Below are 19,438 nucleotides of genomic sequence, written 5' to 3' on the forward strand. Positions count from 1 at the left end.
AATTTCTCCTTGCTCAAATCTACCTTGTTTGTTGCATTTGCTGACTCATGCTATATTGTCTGCTTGTTTTGTAAGTTAATGTGACAGCTTTTCTCTTTTTTTTCTGTGAGAATACTTGGATTGCTTAAGTATTTTTTCCAGTCCTTACCTTGGGCCTGGTCTTCTGTCCCTGTATGGACATTTAAAATGCAAGCTCCAGTCCGACCAGGTGTGGCTCAGCAGTTAAGCATTGACCTAGCTAGGATCCAGATCACAATTTGATTCCATCAGGGCACATGCCCAGGTTTCAGGTTTGATCCCCAGTAGGGGGCGTGCAGGAGGCAGCCAATCAATGACTCTCATCATTGATGTTTCTCTCTCTCCCCCTTTCCCTTCCTCTCTCTGAAATCAATAGACATATTTTAAAAAATAAAAAAATAAAATGCATGCTCCACCATGGCTGGTGTGACTAGTTGGCTGGAGCAGTCTTGTGCACAAAAGGGTTTTGGGTTTGAATGTCAATCATGGTACATACCTGAGTTACAGGTTCGATCCCCAGGTGGGGGTACATACTGGAGGTGACCGATTGAGGTTTCTCTCTTGCATCATTTCTCTCTCCCCCACCCTCTCTCTAAAAAGCAATACATACTCTCAGGTGAGGATTAAATAAATAAAATGAAGCTCCTAGTCTGCAGTTACCTGCTAACCCCACTCCCATCACTGCTCTGGCTCTCATGCCTGGGATTTCCCTTCTGGTTTCCTAGTTCAGTTATGCATGAAACTTGTTTTTATTATATTCTAGTCATCTCTAGGTGATCTTAATGAGATTTTCTTCACCAGCCTAGTCTACCATTTTCCCAGAAGTTCCAAGGCCCTTTATCGACTGTAAGGGGCTGAAAAATCTGAATAATGTGATTACCTCTGAAGATTCCCCACTGCCCCACCCAGTTCCCTGTGGGAACACATCCCCCAGTTCTGACATCAGGCTATCTGCTTGGATTTGTTTCACTTGGTTCTTATCAACCCCCTCCTACCACTGACATCTTCCTCTCCAATTGTCCTCTTTATTCAAAAATGTCAAGAAAGCAGTGGAGGAGTGATAAGTGACTGCATTTGGTTAGGCAGAGAAACCAAGGAAAGGCTACATTTTCTTCCAGCCTTTTGTTCCTGCTGGTTGCAGTGTTGGCTGGAAGAACGCGAGCTCTCCCGAGGGCATGCAGCCCATCTACCTGGTATGACAGTCAGGTGGCAGTGAGGAAAGACTTATTCTTTCAGTAGTTACTTTTTTTTAATTGTCAATTTTGAATTAATTGTGACCTTTTAATTTTAAACTACTACACTGCCTTATTATTCTCTTCATATATATTACTGCTTTTCTAAGCCATCTGAGGGCAAGCTGAGGACACGATGTCCCATTACTCCATAATACTTCAGTATGTATTTCCTTAAAATGAGGATACTTACTAACATAACTTCTATACACCAATGGAGTCAAGACACTGACAGTGATTTAATGCTTTCATCTAGTCCACAGAATTGATCATTCCAATAATGTCCTTTATAAATGGTGGATCCAATCCAGGAACCACACTGAATTTAGTTGCTAAGTCTCTATAGTTTCCTCCAATCTGGAACAGTCCAGTCAGTCTTTCCTTGCCTTCCATAATTCTGTCATTTTTGAAGAATTCAGGCCATTTTTTTTTTAAACTTTATTTTTTGAAATCCTCCCCCGAGGATATTTTTCCCCTTGCTTTTCAGAGGGAGTGGAAGGGACAGAGAGAAACATTGATGTGAGAGAGACACATCAACTGGTTGCCTCCCACATGCACCCCAACCAGGACCGGGATTGAGTCTGCAACTGAGGTACATGCCCTTGGCTGGAACTGAACCCGAAACCCTTCAGTCCGCAGGCTGATGCTCTAACCACTGAGCCAAACCAGCTAGGGCTTAACTTTATTTTTACTGTTGACACTATACAGATGTCCCCAAGGCCAGTTTCTTTATAGAAAGTCCTCAATTTGAGTTTGTCTGGTATTTCCTCTTTAGTTTGTATTAAACCTAATCATGAGGCAATATCAGACAGACTCAGCACATCCCCTTCACAGCTCTACTTACCCTCCTTCCCCCCTTCAATGGGGGGGGGTATGTAAAAGAGGAGGTATGGTGAGCTAATTGCTCACGCATCAGCTTTGAACCTCAGTTGTGCATGTTCAGCTACATGGGGGCCTAGGACAGGCTGCACGCCTGCCCTCTGGAACGCAGTGTCAATGGGAAGATACGACCACAAACGGTGAGCAGAGAGTGAGGCAGCATCTTGGTGCACAAGCTACAAACTCAGGGACCCCAACCAGGTATGTGCCCTTGACTGGGAATCGAACCTGGAACCCTCTAGTGTGCAGGCAGATGCTCCAACCACTGAGCCATGCAGGCCAGGGCCAGACTGCTCCCATATCTGTTATTTACTGTGTGCCAGCACTGTGCACACACCCAGCAGACACAATCACTCCCTGCCCTCATGGAGTTTACACTCCAGTGCGCAAAGGGGCCAGAGGAGACAGATGTCAGCTCCCCTGAAGGGGAGATCTGGTCGGATGTTTATGGAGAGTGCCTTAGGACTGAGGGTCTTTGCTACCTGGTGACCAGGCCTGCTGCTGCCTGAACAGCCGGAGGTTTGGGGATGGAAAGGGGCCGGTCTCTGAATGGGCAGTGTCCCTGCAGAGGAACTGTAGGAGGCAGTGTGGACGGAAAGGCCAGGGCTCTGACTCTGCTGCCTGCCCATCTACCCCTAGTGCCATCTCTTTCATCCTGGGCACCTGGCTGGACCAGTACCTGAAGATTCCTTTCAGCCTCCAGACTTTCCCTGCCTGAAACAGCGGATGGCCTTCATGCATTTAAACTTGCCTGGCTTGGCCCTGAAGTAGTGTCTACTTCTCCAGAGCCAGCTCCAGTGCCAGCTCTTACACCAGCTCCAGCTGTAGACCTACAGCCAGAGCCAACTCTAGAGCTAGAACAAGTTCCAGTACCAGCTTCAAAGCTATAGCCAGCCCCAGCCCTAAGGCCAGCTCCAGTGCTAGCTCTATCACCGGATCCAGAGCTACAGCAAGCTCTAGCGCCTGCTACAGAGCTACATTCAACTTCAGCGCCATCTCCAGAGCTAGTCAGCAGCAAAGCTAGACTCTGTACCAGCATCAGCCCTAGTTTTAGCTCTAGAGCTAAAAACAGCTACTGTACCTACTCCAGCACCAGCTCTGGAGCTAAAGCCAGATCCAACACTAGCTCTAGCACCTGCCCCCAAGCTAGAGCCATACTGAGCGTCAGCTTCAGCACTAGAAGCACTCCAGCACCAGAGCCAGAGCTGGAAAATGCTCTAGGATTAGAGCCAGCTCCAGAGCTAGAGCCAATACCAACACTAGCCATAGCACCAGTTCCAGAGTCAGAGCCGATGGTATGTCCAAAGCTAGTACCAGCTCCAGCCCCAGCTCTAATCATCAGTCAGGGCTACAGCTTGCTTCAGAGGTAGAGCCAGATCTTAGATATCTCTAGCAACCAGCTACAGGGCCACACCCAGCTATACTTTCAGCTCCAGAACCAGTGCCAGTTAAAGATCTAGAGCCAATGCCAGCTCGAGTTGGAAGTGGCTGTAGCACCAAATCCAGCACTAAAGCCAGTGCCAGGTTCACAGCTAGCTGTCAGTTCTAGCACCAGAGTCAGAGCTAGAACCAGCTCTAGGGTTTCATTTAGCTATGTGAGCATATTTAAGACAGCTAATTTAAAGTCTTTGTCTTGTAAGTCAAACACCTGGGCTTCCTCAGGGATAGTTTCTTTCAATCTTTTCCCCTTTGAATGGATCATAATCCTGTTTTTTGGTTTGCTTGCTGAAAATTGGACATTTAAATATTATAATATGGTAACTATGAAAATCAGTTTCTTCCCCTTCCCCAGAGTTGCTGTTTTTTTGTTTTTGTTTTAATTATTATCATAGTCATGTTTGTTTGGTCACATTCCAAAAATATTTTACCAAAGACTGTCATCCTTGTCATGTGTAGTCACTTGAAATCTGTTCTAGCTAGTATTTTGACAGAGATTTCCTTGAATACCAGGGACTGGAAACAAACAAAACCCCCAATTTCTGCCAGTCTTTACAGACTGGCTCTGTGCTAGAGTACTCCTTTAACACAGCAAAGCAGTTTACAACTGCCTTAGCCTACAGCGACTGAGACTAGAGACCAGCCAGAGAGGAAAGTTTAGGTTCTTCTCAGATCTTTTCTGAACATGCACCCTGTCCTGGCCATGTATGTGGCTTTCTAGATTCCCTAGTACACACAGTCATGCTCTCTGACCTGGCCTTCCTGAACACACTGGTTTAGCACAACTATAGGGTGGAGCTGAGTAAGAACAGTGCCAAGGCCTACATGCCAGTCAAGCCAGGTGGGGTGAGACTTCAGTTACTCAGGGCAGCATTTCCCCAAGTCTTAGACTCACAAACCACATCTGGGATCATTTTCAGTGGTACCATGAAGGCATTAAATAACCTCAAGTCTTTCTCCCCCCATTGATTTTTAGAGGGAGTGGAGGGGGGTGGGGAGAGAGAGAGAAACATTGATGTGAGAGTCACATTGATTTGTTGCCTCCCACATGCACCCCCAACCCGAGCTGGGGATGGAACCTGAAACCCAGGTACATCAAATTGAGCCTGCAACCTTTTGGTGCATGGGGTGACGCTCTAACCACACCAGCCAGGGCTAAATAACCTTAAGTCTTATAGTGAGAAAATTGCTACCCTTGCAGTTCCCATTCCATCTTTCTAATTTTCTGAAGGAGAAATATCTCAGTTGGGTGCTAGTAGGTCTAACTCCTATAATATCCCTTAAACTCCTTTCGTACAGATGGCAAGGCTCAGGCTCAGGCTCAGTCTCTGTAGGCCAGAGTCAGAGCCAGAACCTATTTGGTTTTCACTGGATTCACTTTTACAGTTACTTTTTATTTATATCAAGTGTAAACTTTCTTTTAAAAATTAATTCAAATTTAAAAGTGAGCTAATTTTAAAAATATTAAGTAATTAACAGTACAAGTACAGAGATCTGGCAAAAATCAGGAAGGTGATAATCTGAAACTGAATTTTGGGAAATAGAATACTGTTTTAGAATAAGGACTTTGGGTTAGTAATTGTCCACCTTGTGCTTTTGTGATTCTGGGGTTTTGTCTGTTCAGCTGGTGGTTGTTCCCCAATACAGATTATTTTTGAAAAATCTCAACCTTATTTTTTGAGGAGTAAGACATAGAAAACAAAACCAAAAACACCAGAAAGTGCCCTAAAAGTTAGTGGCTCAGGTACAACTGGCAAATGGAAAAGGGGTGATATGGAATAAAGTGAAAAACCTGGAACAGAAGATGCCAGTATGGTGGAGAGTGCTGCTCCCCTCTGTAGGCTCTCAAATACACGTCTGCAAATTCAGTTAAAAAGGTCATCTTATAATGGAGAAGAAAGAGAAAGGGAGAAAGCTGCAGATATTTTCAATGTTTATCTTTTATATAAAAAAAGAAGTTATAAAATCTAAATAACTGATTCAAGTTAAAAATCTGTTGTTGCAAAATTTAACCAATTAAAAAGATTTCTGGGTCTCTTGACTCCAAGTCCAATATTCTTTCCATGTTGACCATTTCTTACAGAACCATCACTTTCAGGTTTTTCTTTAGCAAACAAATCTGAAGCAATCTATAAGTGAATAACTGGCACTTCAAACGTATGGCGCTCGGGTTGAGGTAGCAGGAGGCCTGGCAGGACTGAGCACCCCATGGAGGCTACATCTAGGTGAGTCCACTGCTGCCAGCGCTCCCTGCAAAGAATCTGTGAGGTGAACCTGGAGCCCTTGGGTGTCTCCTGGGGACAGCCAACCTGCCCCGAGCTTGGCTCTCCTTTCGGTGGCCAGCCACATCCTTGGCTTCACTCCACTTTGATTCTGGTCAGTTCCCATCTTCCTTCTCCGCAGAGTTTCAGAACCAAGGAGTGAAACTACAAGAGATCACCACCACGCAGATATCAGGCTGCCCTGGCCCTGACAACAGGAGGCCACCGACCCCCCTACCCTCTTCTCTGCTACCCCTACTGCCCATTTTGAGGGGCCTCTGGCCCAGCCATTGGGTTCTCCTCCTCTTTAGTCATTCTGTGAGCACAGGTACCTTCTCGAGGCTGCGCCGATGTCCCACGCTGACAAATGTTATGCCCAGCTGCTGGCCGATGCGGTAGAGCTCACTCTCCACCTCCTCGGTCAGGGCACTGGTGGCTTCATCAAGCACTGAGGGCAGAACCCAGTGGGAAGAGATGGGATGGAGAATGGCCCCTGCCTGCCTCTGCTTCTCCTTCAATCCACACTTGCTTCCAGCTGGGACCCGAGGGGAGGCTGAAAGCTGCTCTGACTTATGGGAAACCAGCCTTAGACAGGACTGGCCAAAAGGGCAGAAGCCAAGCTCTACCTCAAAACCACTCAGCTTCCTATAGATCAGTACCAGACACTGCCTGAGGCAACTCAATCCAGGGAATCCTGGTTCCCCCAAGGATGTCAGTCTTTGGAAAAGTCCACACCTGCCATCCCTCTGCCAGGCACAGCTAGGAGGATGCCCATTCCTGGATGGCAGACCATAAAATCACAAGCCTTCTCAAGGTGGCTCCAGTTGCTGCAATGGCAGAAAGCTTATTGCAACACATCCAGAGCCACTCTGAGAATGCCCAGCACTAGAGATGTCCAGCCAGGCACAGGTGTGCTCTCCTACAATACCAACACTGCCCAGGTGGGCATGAACACACGCTCCTACACCTGTGGGCACACACACTTACAAGGGAGACCTCACCTGCGTACTTAGGCTGCAGGTAGAAGAGCCGGGCAAAAGACAGCCTCTGCATCTCTCCGGGGGACAGAACATCATACCTGAGGAAAGGGAAAGAGAGGACCACTGGAGGAAGGAGAATATAGTTTGGCCTTTGCCTACAATGGGTCTGGGCAGGAAAAGGTTCTCACTGCAGAGAGGCTGGCCCAGGACAGATGGATGTCATATCCCCTTGCAACCATAGCCCTGCTGCCCACACAAGGTGAGGCCAAAACTCTGCTCGCAAGGGCATGAAACCTGGACTTCGGGGTCAGGAGCCTTTCTATCCCTTCGGTGGACCGCTGGAACCTACTGTCCAGGAAAAATGGCTCTGGAGCACCCCAACCCCCTTCTTACCAGTTCCAATCGACCAGGTGGTCCAGCCCCTCTGTCCTTGCCACCAAGTCAGACTGTAACACACCCAGAGGAAATGATGTCCATAAAGTGCACATCCCTGCTTCCTGAGGAACCTCCCCACCCCCAGTCCCCGCCACACACATACCCGAGACAGACCTACAAACCCCAGCGGCGTGCCAAGGTGGGGGCTGTAGGAGCAGTCTGCCAGGGACAGAGAGGAATACCCTATCAACCACATTGTTTAGATGTGTTGGAGCATGGTGATAAGAAAAAGCATGCTGTCTTTGTAATAAGTTTTATTGTTTTAAAATTCACTAGCGTGTGTCCCCTTTTTGCCTGTACCTGGCCAACAGTGCCCTCAGCGACTTTATTGTCCGTCTCCTTAGCGCAGGCTCATGCTTCCAGTCCTGGGCTCAGGGCTAGGTCAGTGCTACCAGGTGGGCTTGGACCTCAGGCTCCCTGCCCTCACTTACCAGGCCTGCCAACTCCAAGAACCGCATGATCCTCTCATCATCAGTAGAACCTGCAAGACAGATGGGCCTTCTTCAAAGTCAGCTCCTTCTGGGCAACCAGAATAAATGGGGCACATCATGGCTAGGGGAGGGGGACTCAGAATCTTGGCTGAGCCTCTGAAGTGACAGGCTACAGACCTAATAAGGGCAGGGCCAGGTGAAGGAAGCAATTACTTCCCTTCCTCTAGCGGGTACTCTCCTCCAGGAGGGGAAGACAAAACAAGATGAGGTCAGGGTACAGGCCCCAAGACAGTAAACAGTTGAACCTAGCAGCCTGGGGGGGGACACTCTCCCAAACGGCACAGTCAGAAGAGTAGGAACAACTGAGGTGGGAGGACATGCCTCAAGGAGGCTCAGCTCACCTGAGTCAGGGTAGATCTCCTTCAGGGGGTATATCACCTGATAAAACAAAAAACACACTGGTATAGAACGAGGGCCAAGGTGGGGCTGCACATGGCCCACCCTCCCTCAGCCCCAGCCCCAGGAACCGCCAGAGGCCAGGCTCCTATCCACCTGGGCAGAGTAAGGAACACCCTGGCCAAGGGTCCAGCAAGAGAGGCCAGGCCAGCAGACTGTGGGGCAGGGTCACTGCAACCTCCACATGTGTGTCTGGAAGGAGTCTGTGAGTTTGAGGGCAGGGCCCCCAGAATCCAATCTTGGTGTTCAATGGTGTGATCTTTTGCTTGCAGCCCCCACAGGTTAACCTGCTCCAGGAGTTGCTCTGAGTATGTGGCCCAGTCCACGGATATGAATAAAATATTCCTAGAGCCAGGGAGTTCCCAGGCACAGGCCATTTTATTACCCTACCTTCTGCCCCGTATCTGAGGGGTGAGGGCTGAGACCTGTCATACTGCCAGAGGTCCCAGCTGGGGGTTGGGGGTGAGGAGTGGGCCCCAGGCTGACCTGTTCCCGAAGGGTGCCGTCGGTGAAGAATGGCTTTTGTGGCAGGAACAGCACCCCATGGGGTCCAAAGTCCATCAGCATCTGCACTGAGCCTGCAGAGCCCATAAAACCTCCATTATGAGATCACCCAGAGAAGGTAATTGCTTCTCACTCCATTGCCCCAACAAAAAAGGCTGGATTACACACACACATGCATGCACAAAAAAGGCTGGATTACATACACGCACGCATACATACACACACACTCACTACCAGGCCAAGGCTGGCTCAGGGACAGGGAGGCTGGTTCTCACCCCGTGTACTTGCCCAGAGGCCACCCAGAACCCGGAGCAAGGAGGTCTTGCCGGTGCCTGTGTTGCCTGTGATGAGCAGGCTCTGCCCCTCTGAGATATTTAGGCTCAGATCCTTGATTAAAGGTTTGTTAGAGGAGGGTGCAGAGATGTAGACCCGCTCAAGGAGAAAAGCCATGTCTGTTGACTCTGTTGCTGGCCATCCTGGGGCCCTGAGGTTAGAGAAGGGAAGGAGTATGGAGAAGATCATGTCAGTATTGCCAGGGGGAAGCTCTTCTTCTTGGGGATGTCACCTCTGGATTGGGGTTATGGGCTGAATTGTGTCCTCAGAATCACATGCTAAACTCCTAACCCTCAGTACCCCAGAATGTAACCACATTTGGAGATGGTTTCTTTAAAGGGGTGATTACATTAAAACAAGGCCGTTCAGGTAAGAACCTAATCCAATATGACTGGTGTCCTTTAGGAAGAGGGAGAGATGCCAGGAGTGTGCATGCAGAAAGAAGGCCATGTGAGGACTCAGTGAGGACATAGCCATCTGAGGACACAGCCACCTGCAAGCCCAGGAGGCAGGCCCCAGGAGAAACCTGCATATACCTTGATCTAAGGACTTTTAGACTCCAGACTAGGAAAAAAATAAATGACTGTTGCTTAAGCCACCCAGTCTGGGATATTGTTATGGCAGCTGGAGCAGACTAACACCGAGGGGCACCTGCTTTGTGCCAGCCAGGCTTGGCAAAGCCCCACACATGACTGATGTTAGTCAGTCTTAAAATTCATGAATCACAGATATCATCTCCTTTTGGCAGTGAGGAAACTGAGTCAGGTGGCTAAGGAACTTGCTATAGAGTCAAGCGAGGATAACGCCCAATTCTCTCTCTCCCAGTCAGTCACGAGTGCCAGAACAGCAACACCAATTACAAATGTTTGCAACATGCCAGGCACAAGACACAGATTTCTTTATTTGTGCAAAAACAACCCTGCTGCCCAGCTTGGAAAGGGCAGGGCTCTTCGGTGAACCCCAGCAGGGCAATTCCAGAGCCTGCATTCTCAACCAATGCACACACTGCCAGCCTAGTACTCACCTGTGTGAGTCCCACTCACTCTCGTCCAGGATCTCACTGTCCTGTGACTTCAGGGACATGTCCAACAGGGTCTCCTGAAGCTCCCCGATCCTGGGCAAGAAGTGAAAACCTGAGGCAGGGGCTTGGGGGCCCAGATAAAGGTAAGAATCCTTTTTCTCTCACACCCCCTAGGATCTGGGGAGATTTCTATTCCTTTTCTCATTCAGCCACTTCTCCCAGTGCACACACTATGTTCAGGAACTAGAGGTGTGGGATGCAGCCTCACCTGTGTGTGTAACCAGCCACATCTGAGAAAGTGGTGGAGAGGTCGATGAGCCGGGTGAAGCAGCTGATGAGGTAAATGCACACGAAGGCATTCTGGATGGAACGGGAAGCAGTGAGCACAGGTCTTGACTCCCAGGCCCTGCGCACTGGGCCAAGGCGGGGACAGCATGAGGGGTCACCATGAGGAATTCTCACCTTGCTGACCAGGGTGCTGAGCTCTGTGGGGCTCAGGTCTCCGTAAACACCACTGAAAATGGGGATTGCGATCACAACATAACTCAGGATGCTGCCCAGATAGTCAAACATGTTGACACCGACTGTAGAAGACATATTGCGTGAGATCCTGGAATATTTCTGTGCTCTGAGGGGAGAGGAAAGCCAAGCGGGGCCAAGTTATTCCCTGGATCCTAATGCTCCTGAGGACACACACAGCAAAGGCAGTGGATCCCCCTGGTTAACCCTTCATCGGAGCAAATGTATTAGCGCAGAGAGGGGGAGGGGAGGGGAGGGGAGGGGAGAGAAAGGAACTATCCCAATCCTGTGGTTCCTGCCTCCCCGCGTTCCCTCCACCTACTGTACAGCCAGAGCTCCTTGGATATCAGCTCCCTCTGGGTCTGAAGGAGTCTCTGCAGCCTGCGGTCTGTCCTCATGTGCTCCACATGCCCAGCTCTGATGAGAAAGGTGGGATGTCCACAGGGCCTAGAGAGCCTTGGCCAGGCTGAGGACCCTCTGTTCCTCATCACACCCTCTTTTAGGGACCAAGCCCATCCAAATGACCTTCAACCCTGACCCTAACACTAGCACCCATTCATTGCTTCACTCATTCAACATGGTATTGTCTGCAGAAAGAACATGAACTCCAGGGAGCAGCCACTAGGTGGCAGGCTCTGTGCTAGTCAGCCAGTGTGATAAAGAGGTGCTAAAACAGTCCCCTCCTGGAGAAGCAGCTCCCAGTTCTGGGGGTAGGCAGGTGCTCTGCATTCTTCACCTGGAACATGGAAAGTGTTACACAGAGTGTCTTCAGGCTATGGCAACAAACATGCTTGACCACTAAGGAAGCCTGGGAAGGCTCTCAGGAGGAGGTGACTTGGGGCTTCAAGGATAGGCAGAAATTCTCCAGGCAGAAAAGGTGGGGTGGATAGAGGGGGCATTTCAGATTTTGCATAAAGATGGACAGAGAGGCTACAAAAGTTTTGCTTTCCCCAGAGCCCAGAGCTTCATGAGCAGAGGCTGTAGAATCCAAAAACTTAGCACAGATCCAGGCCTACCCACCACACAACCAAACCCCAGCTCAGTACTAGTGTCACTGACGCTCCCAGGTGGCGGAATCAGCAAACTGCCAGAGACTGGCAGAAGAGCAAAATGTCCCAGGGCTCTTGGATTCAGGTGATCCAAGACTAGCTCCTGCTCCTTAGACACAAACCTCTGGGGCCTGCCTGCCCTATCAGTCCAAGCAATGATTCCAGAGGCCTCAAGCGAGGCAGCACAGGGCCTTCCCTGGCCCCGAGGGAAGAAATGGGATTTCACAATGCTGCTCTCAGGAGACCAAACACAGCATCACTAGGACAGCGCTTGTGGGGAGGACTCCTGCTCTCCTGAGGCTCCCATTCCCTCCTATGCCTTGTATGTTAGGCAATGGCAGAAAGCCATTTTACAGACAGAAAAAGAGAGGCAGAGGCAAGACAATAAAGCATTCACTCATTTCTTTCTTGGAACAAATTTAGGCCCCATGCTAGGCCACCAAGAGGAACAAATCCCTGGACCTAAGGATGAGGCAGACAAAGACAGTGAGATACTGGGAGAGGCTCACAGCCCAGTGTAAGGACGTTTGGTCCTAGGGCCTGGTGATGGTGGGAATGCTGTACATTCAACTTTCCTTCTCTGCCACCTCCACTAGCAGCTCTGATGAGGCAGAGGGGAACTACTCCCACTAGACTCACCTGAAAAAAGCAGCAGGCTCAGCATTCACACGGATCTGCATATGCTTGAACCTGCGCAGACCAAAGGAAAACGTGTGCTGACAATGGACAGTACTGACCCCTCCTTTTGGAGGCCTGGATCAAGACCTCCAGACAAAGGGGAGTCCAGCTGCACCTCGAGAGGGTATCCCAGACCTAGGCAGGGTGGCAGGAGCCCTGAAGACAGGGTGGCCCTTTGCCTATCTCCAAAGAGGACAGGTGCTCACAGCACCTCCTCTTCCCAGGGCTGGGCCTGAAGGAAGCCACAAAGCACAGAGTAGGGGATGAATCCATCTGCTCATATGAAATAGGGTGGTTAAAACAGAAGCACATGAGAAGGCCAAGAGATGACGATCATGGTCAACCAGACACATGAGTGCTTCTCATGTGTATAATCTCATTAAGCCTCACGATTCTCTGGTAAGGAACAGTACCATCCCTGTTAGGATGGGAAACCCAGTTCAAAGAGGTTAAAGGCTCAGCCAAGAGCACATGGCTAGTAACTAGCATATCTGGATTTGAACTTAGGCAGCCTTACTCCAGATCCCATTCCTTACCCATTATGCCCAGCCCTCAAACCTCAAACACGGGAGACACACCTGAAATCCCCCTCCAGCTTTTCTTGCTGCACCAGCTTCGCCACAATGGGCCCCATCAACATTTTGTTCACCACGGTTCCCAGGATGAAATACCCGAAGATGCTCACGGGCCCGAGCCAGCCTGTGCTGCAAGCCAGAGGGAGGGATGGTGGGGTGCCACATATTCCCGCAGGCCTCAGCCCTGACTCCCGCCCTTTCAGGCAGCCTCTGTTCAATCTCAGCAGCCCTGCGAGGCCTCAGCTCCCATGTCATGTCATCTAGTACCTGGTCTATGCTGTTGGAGCACCAGATCCCTGTGACACTGAGGGCAGGGCCCCAAGCATGTGAGATAAGACTGGAATGTAGGTGGGAGGAAGGGAAGACTAGCCTCTTTTGGACCCTGACCTAAGAGAACTTAGGTGTGTGACTGAGGGACACCTGGGAGGAGAGGAGGAAGGACTCTGGCAAGGGAGGCTTCACCTTTGGAAGCACTGATAGGTGTAGTAGCCGAGGGTGAAGGGAGAGATGATCAGCTGGCTGGCCATGCTGCTGAGCTGCCGGCAGAAGCGCTCCACGTCCTGGCTAATGCGCTGGTCCCTGGAACCAACAACACAGAGTAACTGGACCCAGACAAGGTCTGGTTTTCCAGGGAAAACGAGACCCTCAGGACTCCTGAACAGAATTCTGAAGAGTTGCTTCTTATGGTGCCTCAGTTTACTCCTCAGAAAAAATAACAACTGAAAGGTCCGGCACCCAGGGGTCCTGATCCAGTTCTAAGGGTAGCTAAACTGAGTTTCTGGATGATCAGGGAAGCTATCCCATTTCTCTCACTCCTCCCAATTTCTTTTACAAGCTTGAGCCTGTCCCCATTTTAGCTATCTGGTGGTGGAAGCTTCCATAGGTTGAGCCATAGAGAAGAGGCCTAGGAAAGAGTTAAGCAGCAATAGCAGCCTCCCAAAAATCTTTGCTGAGAAAAGGTCACCTCAGGCAACAAAGTGCTTGGGAGGGTGGTGAGTGGGGAGGGAACGAGTATAAGGAGACTTCGTATGTTCCATCGCACCGCCAGGGCCACAATGACTCCTATTTCCAATGAGACATGACCTTGGGCAAGTCATGTGCATTCTCTGGGCCTTGGTTTCCTCACCTATAAAATCACAATAGATAACTTACACTGTAAGGCTTGCTATGTGCTAGGCACTGACTATGGGCATTACATGAATATCATTTTTGACCCTCACTATATTCTTTGAGATAGGGACTATCATTATCTTCATTTTACAGAAAGGGAACCAGGGGCTTAGTGTACTTAAGGCCTATAAACTGGGAAGTGACAATATAAAAATTTAAATCCTAGACTGAGCCCCAGACAGTTTTTTACTGCTGAAAATCCGAGAGCTGGTTTTCTAGATTTTTCTAGCAAGGCCACTCTCTTCAAAGGGAACCTGATTTGGAAGCCCAGGATATGAAATAGACAAAAGGGCTCCTATTTTTAGCTCCCTGTTCTCAGCCCTGCAGCCTCTCCAGGCCTCCTCTGCTGAGCACCCTTCCCCCATGGCTCTCATCAACATTTGCAGATAACTAGATAATCTCCAAAGGATCTGCCACACAAACTCTCCAAGGCTGATCCAGGTAGACAGAACCATGCAGAGGATAGCAGGACTGAGAGGGGAGGCCTACGGGTTATCCACGTCATCCCGCAGCACGTTGAGGGTGTAGTACACACGGCCTCGGAAGTAGAGGTGGTGGAGATGCTCGGTGAGGTCCTTCCTCCAGCTCACATACAGCAGGTTGCAGATGAACTGGTCAAAGCTCTTCAGCTGTGCAGTGGGGGAGGCAAGGAAAGGGAAGGAAAGGGATGGCTTCCTGCAAGTCTCAGCTCAAAGCTATGGGCTGGCAGAAAGCATCTGCTGAACAGTCCAGCCTACTCCAATCACTCTGTCCACTCAGCACTTCTGCTTGTTTAAAGTCACAAGTCATGAGGCTTTTCCCTTCCTCACTCACCCATGTGTTCATTCCTTCACCAAACAGTGAAGGGCTTCCCAAGGCATGGCCCTTGAGTCCCTTTCTACATTATACTGCCTGAATCTGAGAGTGGATGAGCTTCCAGAGATTGGAAACAATATTTTCTATTCCATTTATGTTCTTACTTTTCTGTCCCCAAACATGGAACGGGGTTCTGTATACATAGGTGCTTACTGACCAAAGATACATCAAAAGCGCCAAATATGATGAGAAATGGCTTCCCCAAGAACCAAGAAAACAAGCAGTGCAGAGCCCTGATTCTCCTCATTCCCCATTTATGGAGCATCTGCGTGCTAAGCATGAGGGAAGTAACAATGAGCTCAGTGTAGCCAGGAAGCAGACAACTACAGGGTGTAAGGAGTGTTGCTGCAGAGGTAAGCTCAATGTATTAAGTACGTAGAGAACAGGACAGAGTTTGGTGGAGAAAACAGAGGAGAAAGTTGAGGAGGACTTGACGGTGACAACGGGAATCTTGAAAAGTGAGCAGGTATTAACCAAGGGAGAGAGGGGTGGGGGAAGGAGGCCATTCTGCAAGAAACAGCAGGTGCAAAAGCTGGGAGGTGTGACACGAGCCAGCTGAGTCACAGCCTCAGGCCCAGAGAGGAAGAGCAGCTCTGGCTGCTGATCCCAGGTTTTGAATTGCACTGCACTTCCTGAAGCAAGAGTTCTGGGAACGAAAAGAACAATGATAATTTCCCCTAACTGCCGAGTTAAACCAGAGCCTCCTGGCCTAGTCCTGGGAGCTTGAAACACTGGAGGAATTGGTCCCAGTGGGCCAACAGCAAGATCAATGCCCTACCTAGGGTTCTGACCTCAAGTTCCTAGAAAAGGGAGGGGACACCCACCCAAAGCTTGATTCCTGCTTCCTAGTGACTAAGTCCCACTGGGCATTCCACTAACACTAGGCTGGAAAGGAAGAAACACACAGGAAGAAGACCTTACCATGGAGTTGAGAACGATCAGCACGACAGCCAGGAATGTCAGGGTCTTAAACCCATCCAAGTCTTTGTTTCCCAAGACCCCATAGTATTGACTGGGGATCAAGCCAACCTGGTAGATCACCAGTTGTTCTGGGGGGGGGGGGGGGGGGAGAGGAATCAGAAATCAGTGATGAGGGGTGTGAAAAGGAGGAGGAAGACTTCCTCTTGAGTCCTTACCTCATCAATATCCCACAGAGAAGGAAAGGGACCCAAAACCAGGACCTCCCCCCCCCCCCCCCCCATGTAGCCTGGACTCACTCACTCACCCAGGAGGGTCACAAACAAAAGGGTCAGGAACATCAAGGCATTCTGTGATGAGCAAGAGGGAAACAAAACCTTTTGTATCTGCAGGAACCTCTGGAGAAACTGCAGATCTACCCTGGGCCTGAAGAAAAGAAGGAGAAGCAGAGAGAAACCTAAGAGGGCAGTTGAGCCTTAGAGAGCAGATACCAAGCTTAGCTACATTGTTCTGGGGTTGGGGAGTGGGGGTAGGGGTGCTCAATGTTCAAGCCACGCAGATGGCAGACTGGGAACAGACCAGGGATAGAAAGGAATTTAAGTTGAATAATGCTATAAAAGGTTATTTACCCCAAAATCTACAGTAAAAAAAAAAACAAAGTTAATGAAGAAATTTTAGCCACATTCTCTTCATGGTCACAAACAAGACAAGGAAGCCAACTCCATCAAGGATTTTAAGGTCCTGGCTGAAGGAATAAAGCAGGAAAAAGAAATGAGGTAGAAGGACTGAAAGAGAAGAGATTAAATTGTCATGATTTGCAGATGAGTGATCATTTACAAAGGAAACACAAGCAAATAACAAGACAAAATGTTGCTAATAAAAAGTTAACATACAAATATCAATAGTATTCTATACCACAATCACCAACTGGAAAATGTAAAGAAAATGTCATTTACAAAAGTAAGAAAAGTATAGAAAAACTATAAACTATTCAGGGATTTACTTTAAAAAAAGAATGTATAAGATATTTTGGAGGAAAAACAAAAAACTCTATTAAAGGATGTGAAATAAGACTTAAGTAGAGCTGGCAGGACTTAACATTATAAAAGACCTCATTTCTAACAAAAGTAGCCTATAAATTCAATATACCAATCAAAAGCAGGACTTCTCTGAGAAATTTATATGGAAATAAAGGTCCATGAATAGCTTAGGACAACTGTGAAGAATGGGAAAGCAGGAGGAAAAGGCCCAAATCATCAGTTTATTACGACATATCATATATTACAGGGCTGGAGTAATAACAAAGTGTTATTAATACAGGGACAAAAAAAGCAATGGGGGGAAAAAAAGCAATGGGAGAGAGACTAAAAAATAAAAAATAGACCTATGTTTACACAGGCTCATCATAGAGGTTACAGTACAAGAAAGGATGTTCATATTAATAGTTGCCAACACTTACTAAACATGTACTATGTGCCCAGTACTGTTCTACACATTTTACATCTATAAATTCATTTCATTGTCACAACCCTAAAAGATGGAGACTGTCGTATTTTACGGATGAGGACCTGAGGCAAAAGAGGTTAAGTAACTTCCCCTGTAACCCAGCTGGTAAGCGGCAGCCTTAGGGTTTGAACACAGGCAGCCTGGCTCCAAGAATCTGTGCTCTTAACTATGTTACACAGCTACTCTAATTTTTATTATTAATTCATTACTTATTAGTTGAAAATGGTGCGGAAAATTTAGGTCATTGCCTCAAATCATTTACAAAAATAAACTTTAAAAACTCCAAATGGACTAAAAATCTAAATGTGAAAAGTAATATTAGCATTTAGTTAATATAAGGAAATGTAGAATATCTTAATGAAGATATAGTAGGAAGGCAATTCTTAAATAAGACTCCAAAACCACAAACTATAAAGGGGAAAACAAATGGATTTAACTTAGAATTAAACATTTTTGTTCAATACAATGCCATAGATTAAGTTAAAGAATTGGAGAAGGTATTTGCACAGTGTAAAACCAACAAGGAATTAAAATCCAGGGCATACGAGGAATTCCTGCAAGTTAGAAAAACAGGAAATCCATAGAAAAATGGAAAAAAGATGTAGGCAATTCAGAAAAAGGGAAACCCAAATGCTTAATACATGAAAGTTAACACAGTGGGATAACACCTTACACTGGATAAACATTAGAAAAGCAAACAGTATCAAACATTGGGGGCTTGGGGATGGGGAATATGGGGAAACAGGGACCTTTACTCAATGCCATCGGGAAGCATAACCTGGTGTGACCATTAAAGAGAACAATTTAGCACAATAGGTATGATCTAGCAGCCTACCCTGGCGTGGATAATTTAGAGAAAAATCACACAAAGAGACAAGTGCCAGTATGGTTTGTGGTGGTTAAAAACTGGAAGCAGACCCTGGCCGGGTAGCTCAGTTGGTTAGAAGAGCGTCCGGATATGCCAAGGTTGTGGGTTTGATCCCTGATCTGGGCACATACAAGAAGCAACCAATGAATGCATAAATAAGTGGAACAACAAATTGATGATTTTTTCTCTCTCTCTATCCCTCCCTCTCTCTCTAAAATCAATTTTTTAAAAATTGGAAGCAATCTAAGTGTCCATCACTAGGGGAATGCATAAGTAAAATGGGATCTAATGCACACAGGGTATACTCAGGGGTGAAAACTAGGTTACTACAGCACATAGGACCTCAAAAACACAATATTGGGTAAAAAAAGTTTTCAAAAAATCAAAGCATATTATCATTTATATGAATTCAAAATCACTATTTTTCAAGGTAACACATACGCAAACTTACATAAGGTGGACACTCTTCTAAAATACACCAGAGTGTACGTCTGAGAAGGGGAGGGAAATGGGTGAGACTACGGGAGGGATGATAAGACACAAGGACAGTGGGCCACAGCGCAGCGCGCCAAGAACTGAGCAGGACGAGCAACTCAACTCTGGGCACTTGGGGTGAAAAAAAGGCAGGGAAGGAGGAAAGTGGCAGCTCCGAGGAGGAGGGTCCCCGGGCGCAGGACAGGGCAGAAGATCCCGCGAAGCTGGAGGGCGGCTTCGGATCGGAGCGGAGGGCGGGCGCCCTTTCCGAACGAAGCCCCTCTGTCGCCCGGGCGGCGGCTCTTCAAGCGCCGCGAGGAGAGCGGAATTGAGCGGAGCCCCTTCCCCACAGCCCAGAGCAGGACGCCCCGAGGCCCGACCCTCCTCCCCAGCCGCGCCGCTCACCTGGCGCCAGCCCTGGGCGCGAGCCCCCTCACCGCCATGACCCAGACGCCGACCAACCCCGGAGCCCGGCTGCCCCGGAGTCGGCTCGGGCGGAGTGGGAGGAGCTCGCAGCCCGCGGGAGCGGGGCGGGGCGTCGACGACCATAGATACGGGCGGGTAGAGAGGAAGGCTCTGGGCAAGGCGGCCGCTCCCGGAAGCGGTCGATTTCTCTGAAAGAACCAAAGAGTGCTGAGCATTACATTCTGTCCACCCGGCGCCTAGAGCGCCCCCTTCTGGATGGTGGAGGTTTACCCTTTGACCAGAGGTAGGCGAGAAATATGGCTTAAGTATTTTATGACAAGTACTTTAGACTCTGAATAAAGTATATATTTCATACATTCTCCCAAAGAAGCCGTAGTGATCTTTCAACAACATAAATCAGATTTCTGATTGCA

The 19,438-nt window shown here is 48.4% G+C and overlaps 1 protein-coding gene across 10 annotated transcripts; it reads right to left on the reverse strand.

The window, feature by feature from the left end:
- Nucleotides 1-5,488: 5,488 nt before the first annotated feature.
- On the reverse strand, nucleotides 5,489-19,095 carry ABCD4 (ATP binding cassette subfamily D member 4). 10 transcript variants are annotated; one of them, XM_081117807.1, is made up of 19 exons: nucleotides 19,005-19,095; nucleotides 16,059-16,177; nucleotides 15,755-15,882; nucleotides 14,468-14,607; nucleotides 13,271-13,387; nucleotides 12,812-12,937; nucleotides 12,195-12,245; nucleotides 10,829-10,923; nucleotides 10,450-10,571; nucleotides 10,256-10,347; nucleotides 9,991-10,080; nucleotides 8,909-9,117; nucleotides 8,616-8,707; nucleotides 8,075-8,111; nucleotides 7,674-7,723; nucleotides 7,201-7,253; nucleotides 6,829-6,905; nucleotides 6,160-6,275; nucleotides 5,489-5,992 (listed from the first exon to the last, which is right to left on the reverse strand). In XM_081117807.1, exons 1-19 carry the CDS (start codon nucleotides 19,040-19,042, stop codon nucleotides 5,924-5,926), a joined length of 1,821 nt encoding a protein of 606 aa, XP_080973933.1. In that variant the 5' UTR covers nucleotides 19,043-19,095; the 3' UTR covers nucleotides 5,489-5,923. The 10 variants fall into 10 exon arrangements, with proteins under 10 accessions (XP_080973933.1, XP_080973934.1, XP_080973936.1 ...); XM_081117808.1 differs by having other exon boundaries at nucleotides 10,450-10,615; nucleotides 19,005-19,080; XM_081117810.1 differs by lacking the exon at nucleotides 12,812-12,937 and having other exon boundaries at nucleotides 19,005-19,083.
- Nucleotides 19,096-19,438: the final 343 nt, after the last annotated feature.

Source organism: Miniopterus schreibersii (genome assembly GCF_964146895.1).
Source record: "Miniopterus schreibersii genome assembly, chromosome: 1".
Taxonomy (NCBI): Eukaryota; Metazoa; Chordata; class Mammalia; order Chiroptera; family Miniopteridae; genus Miniopterus; species Miniopterus schreibersii.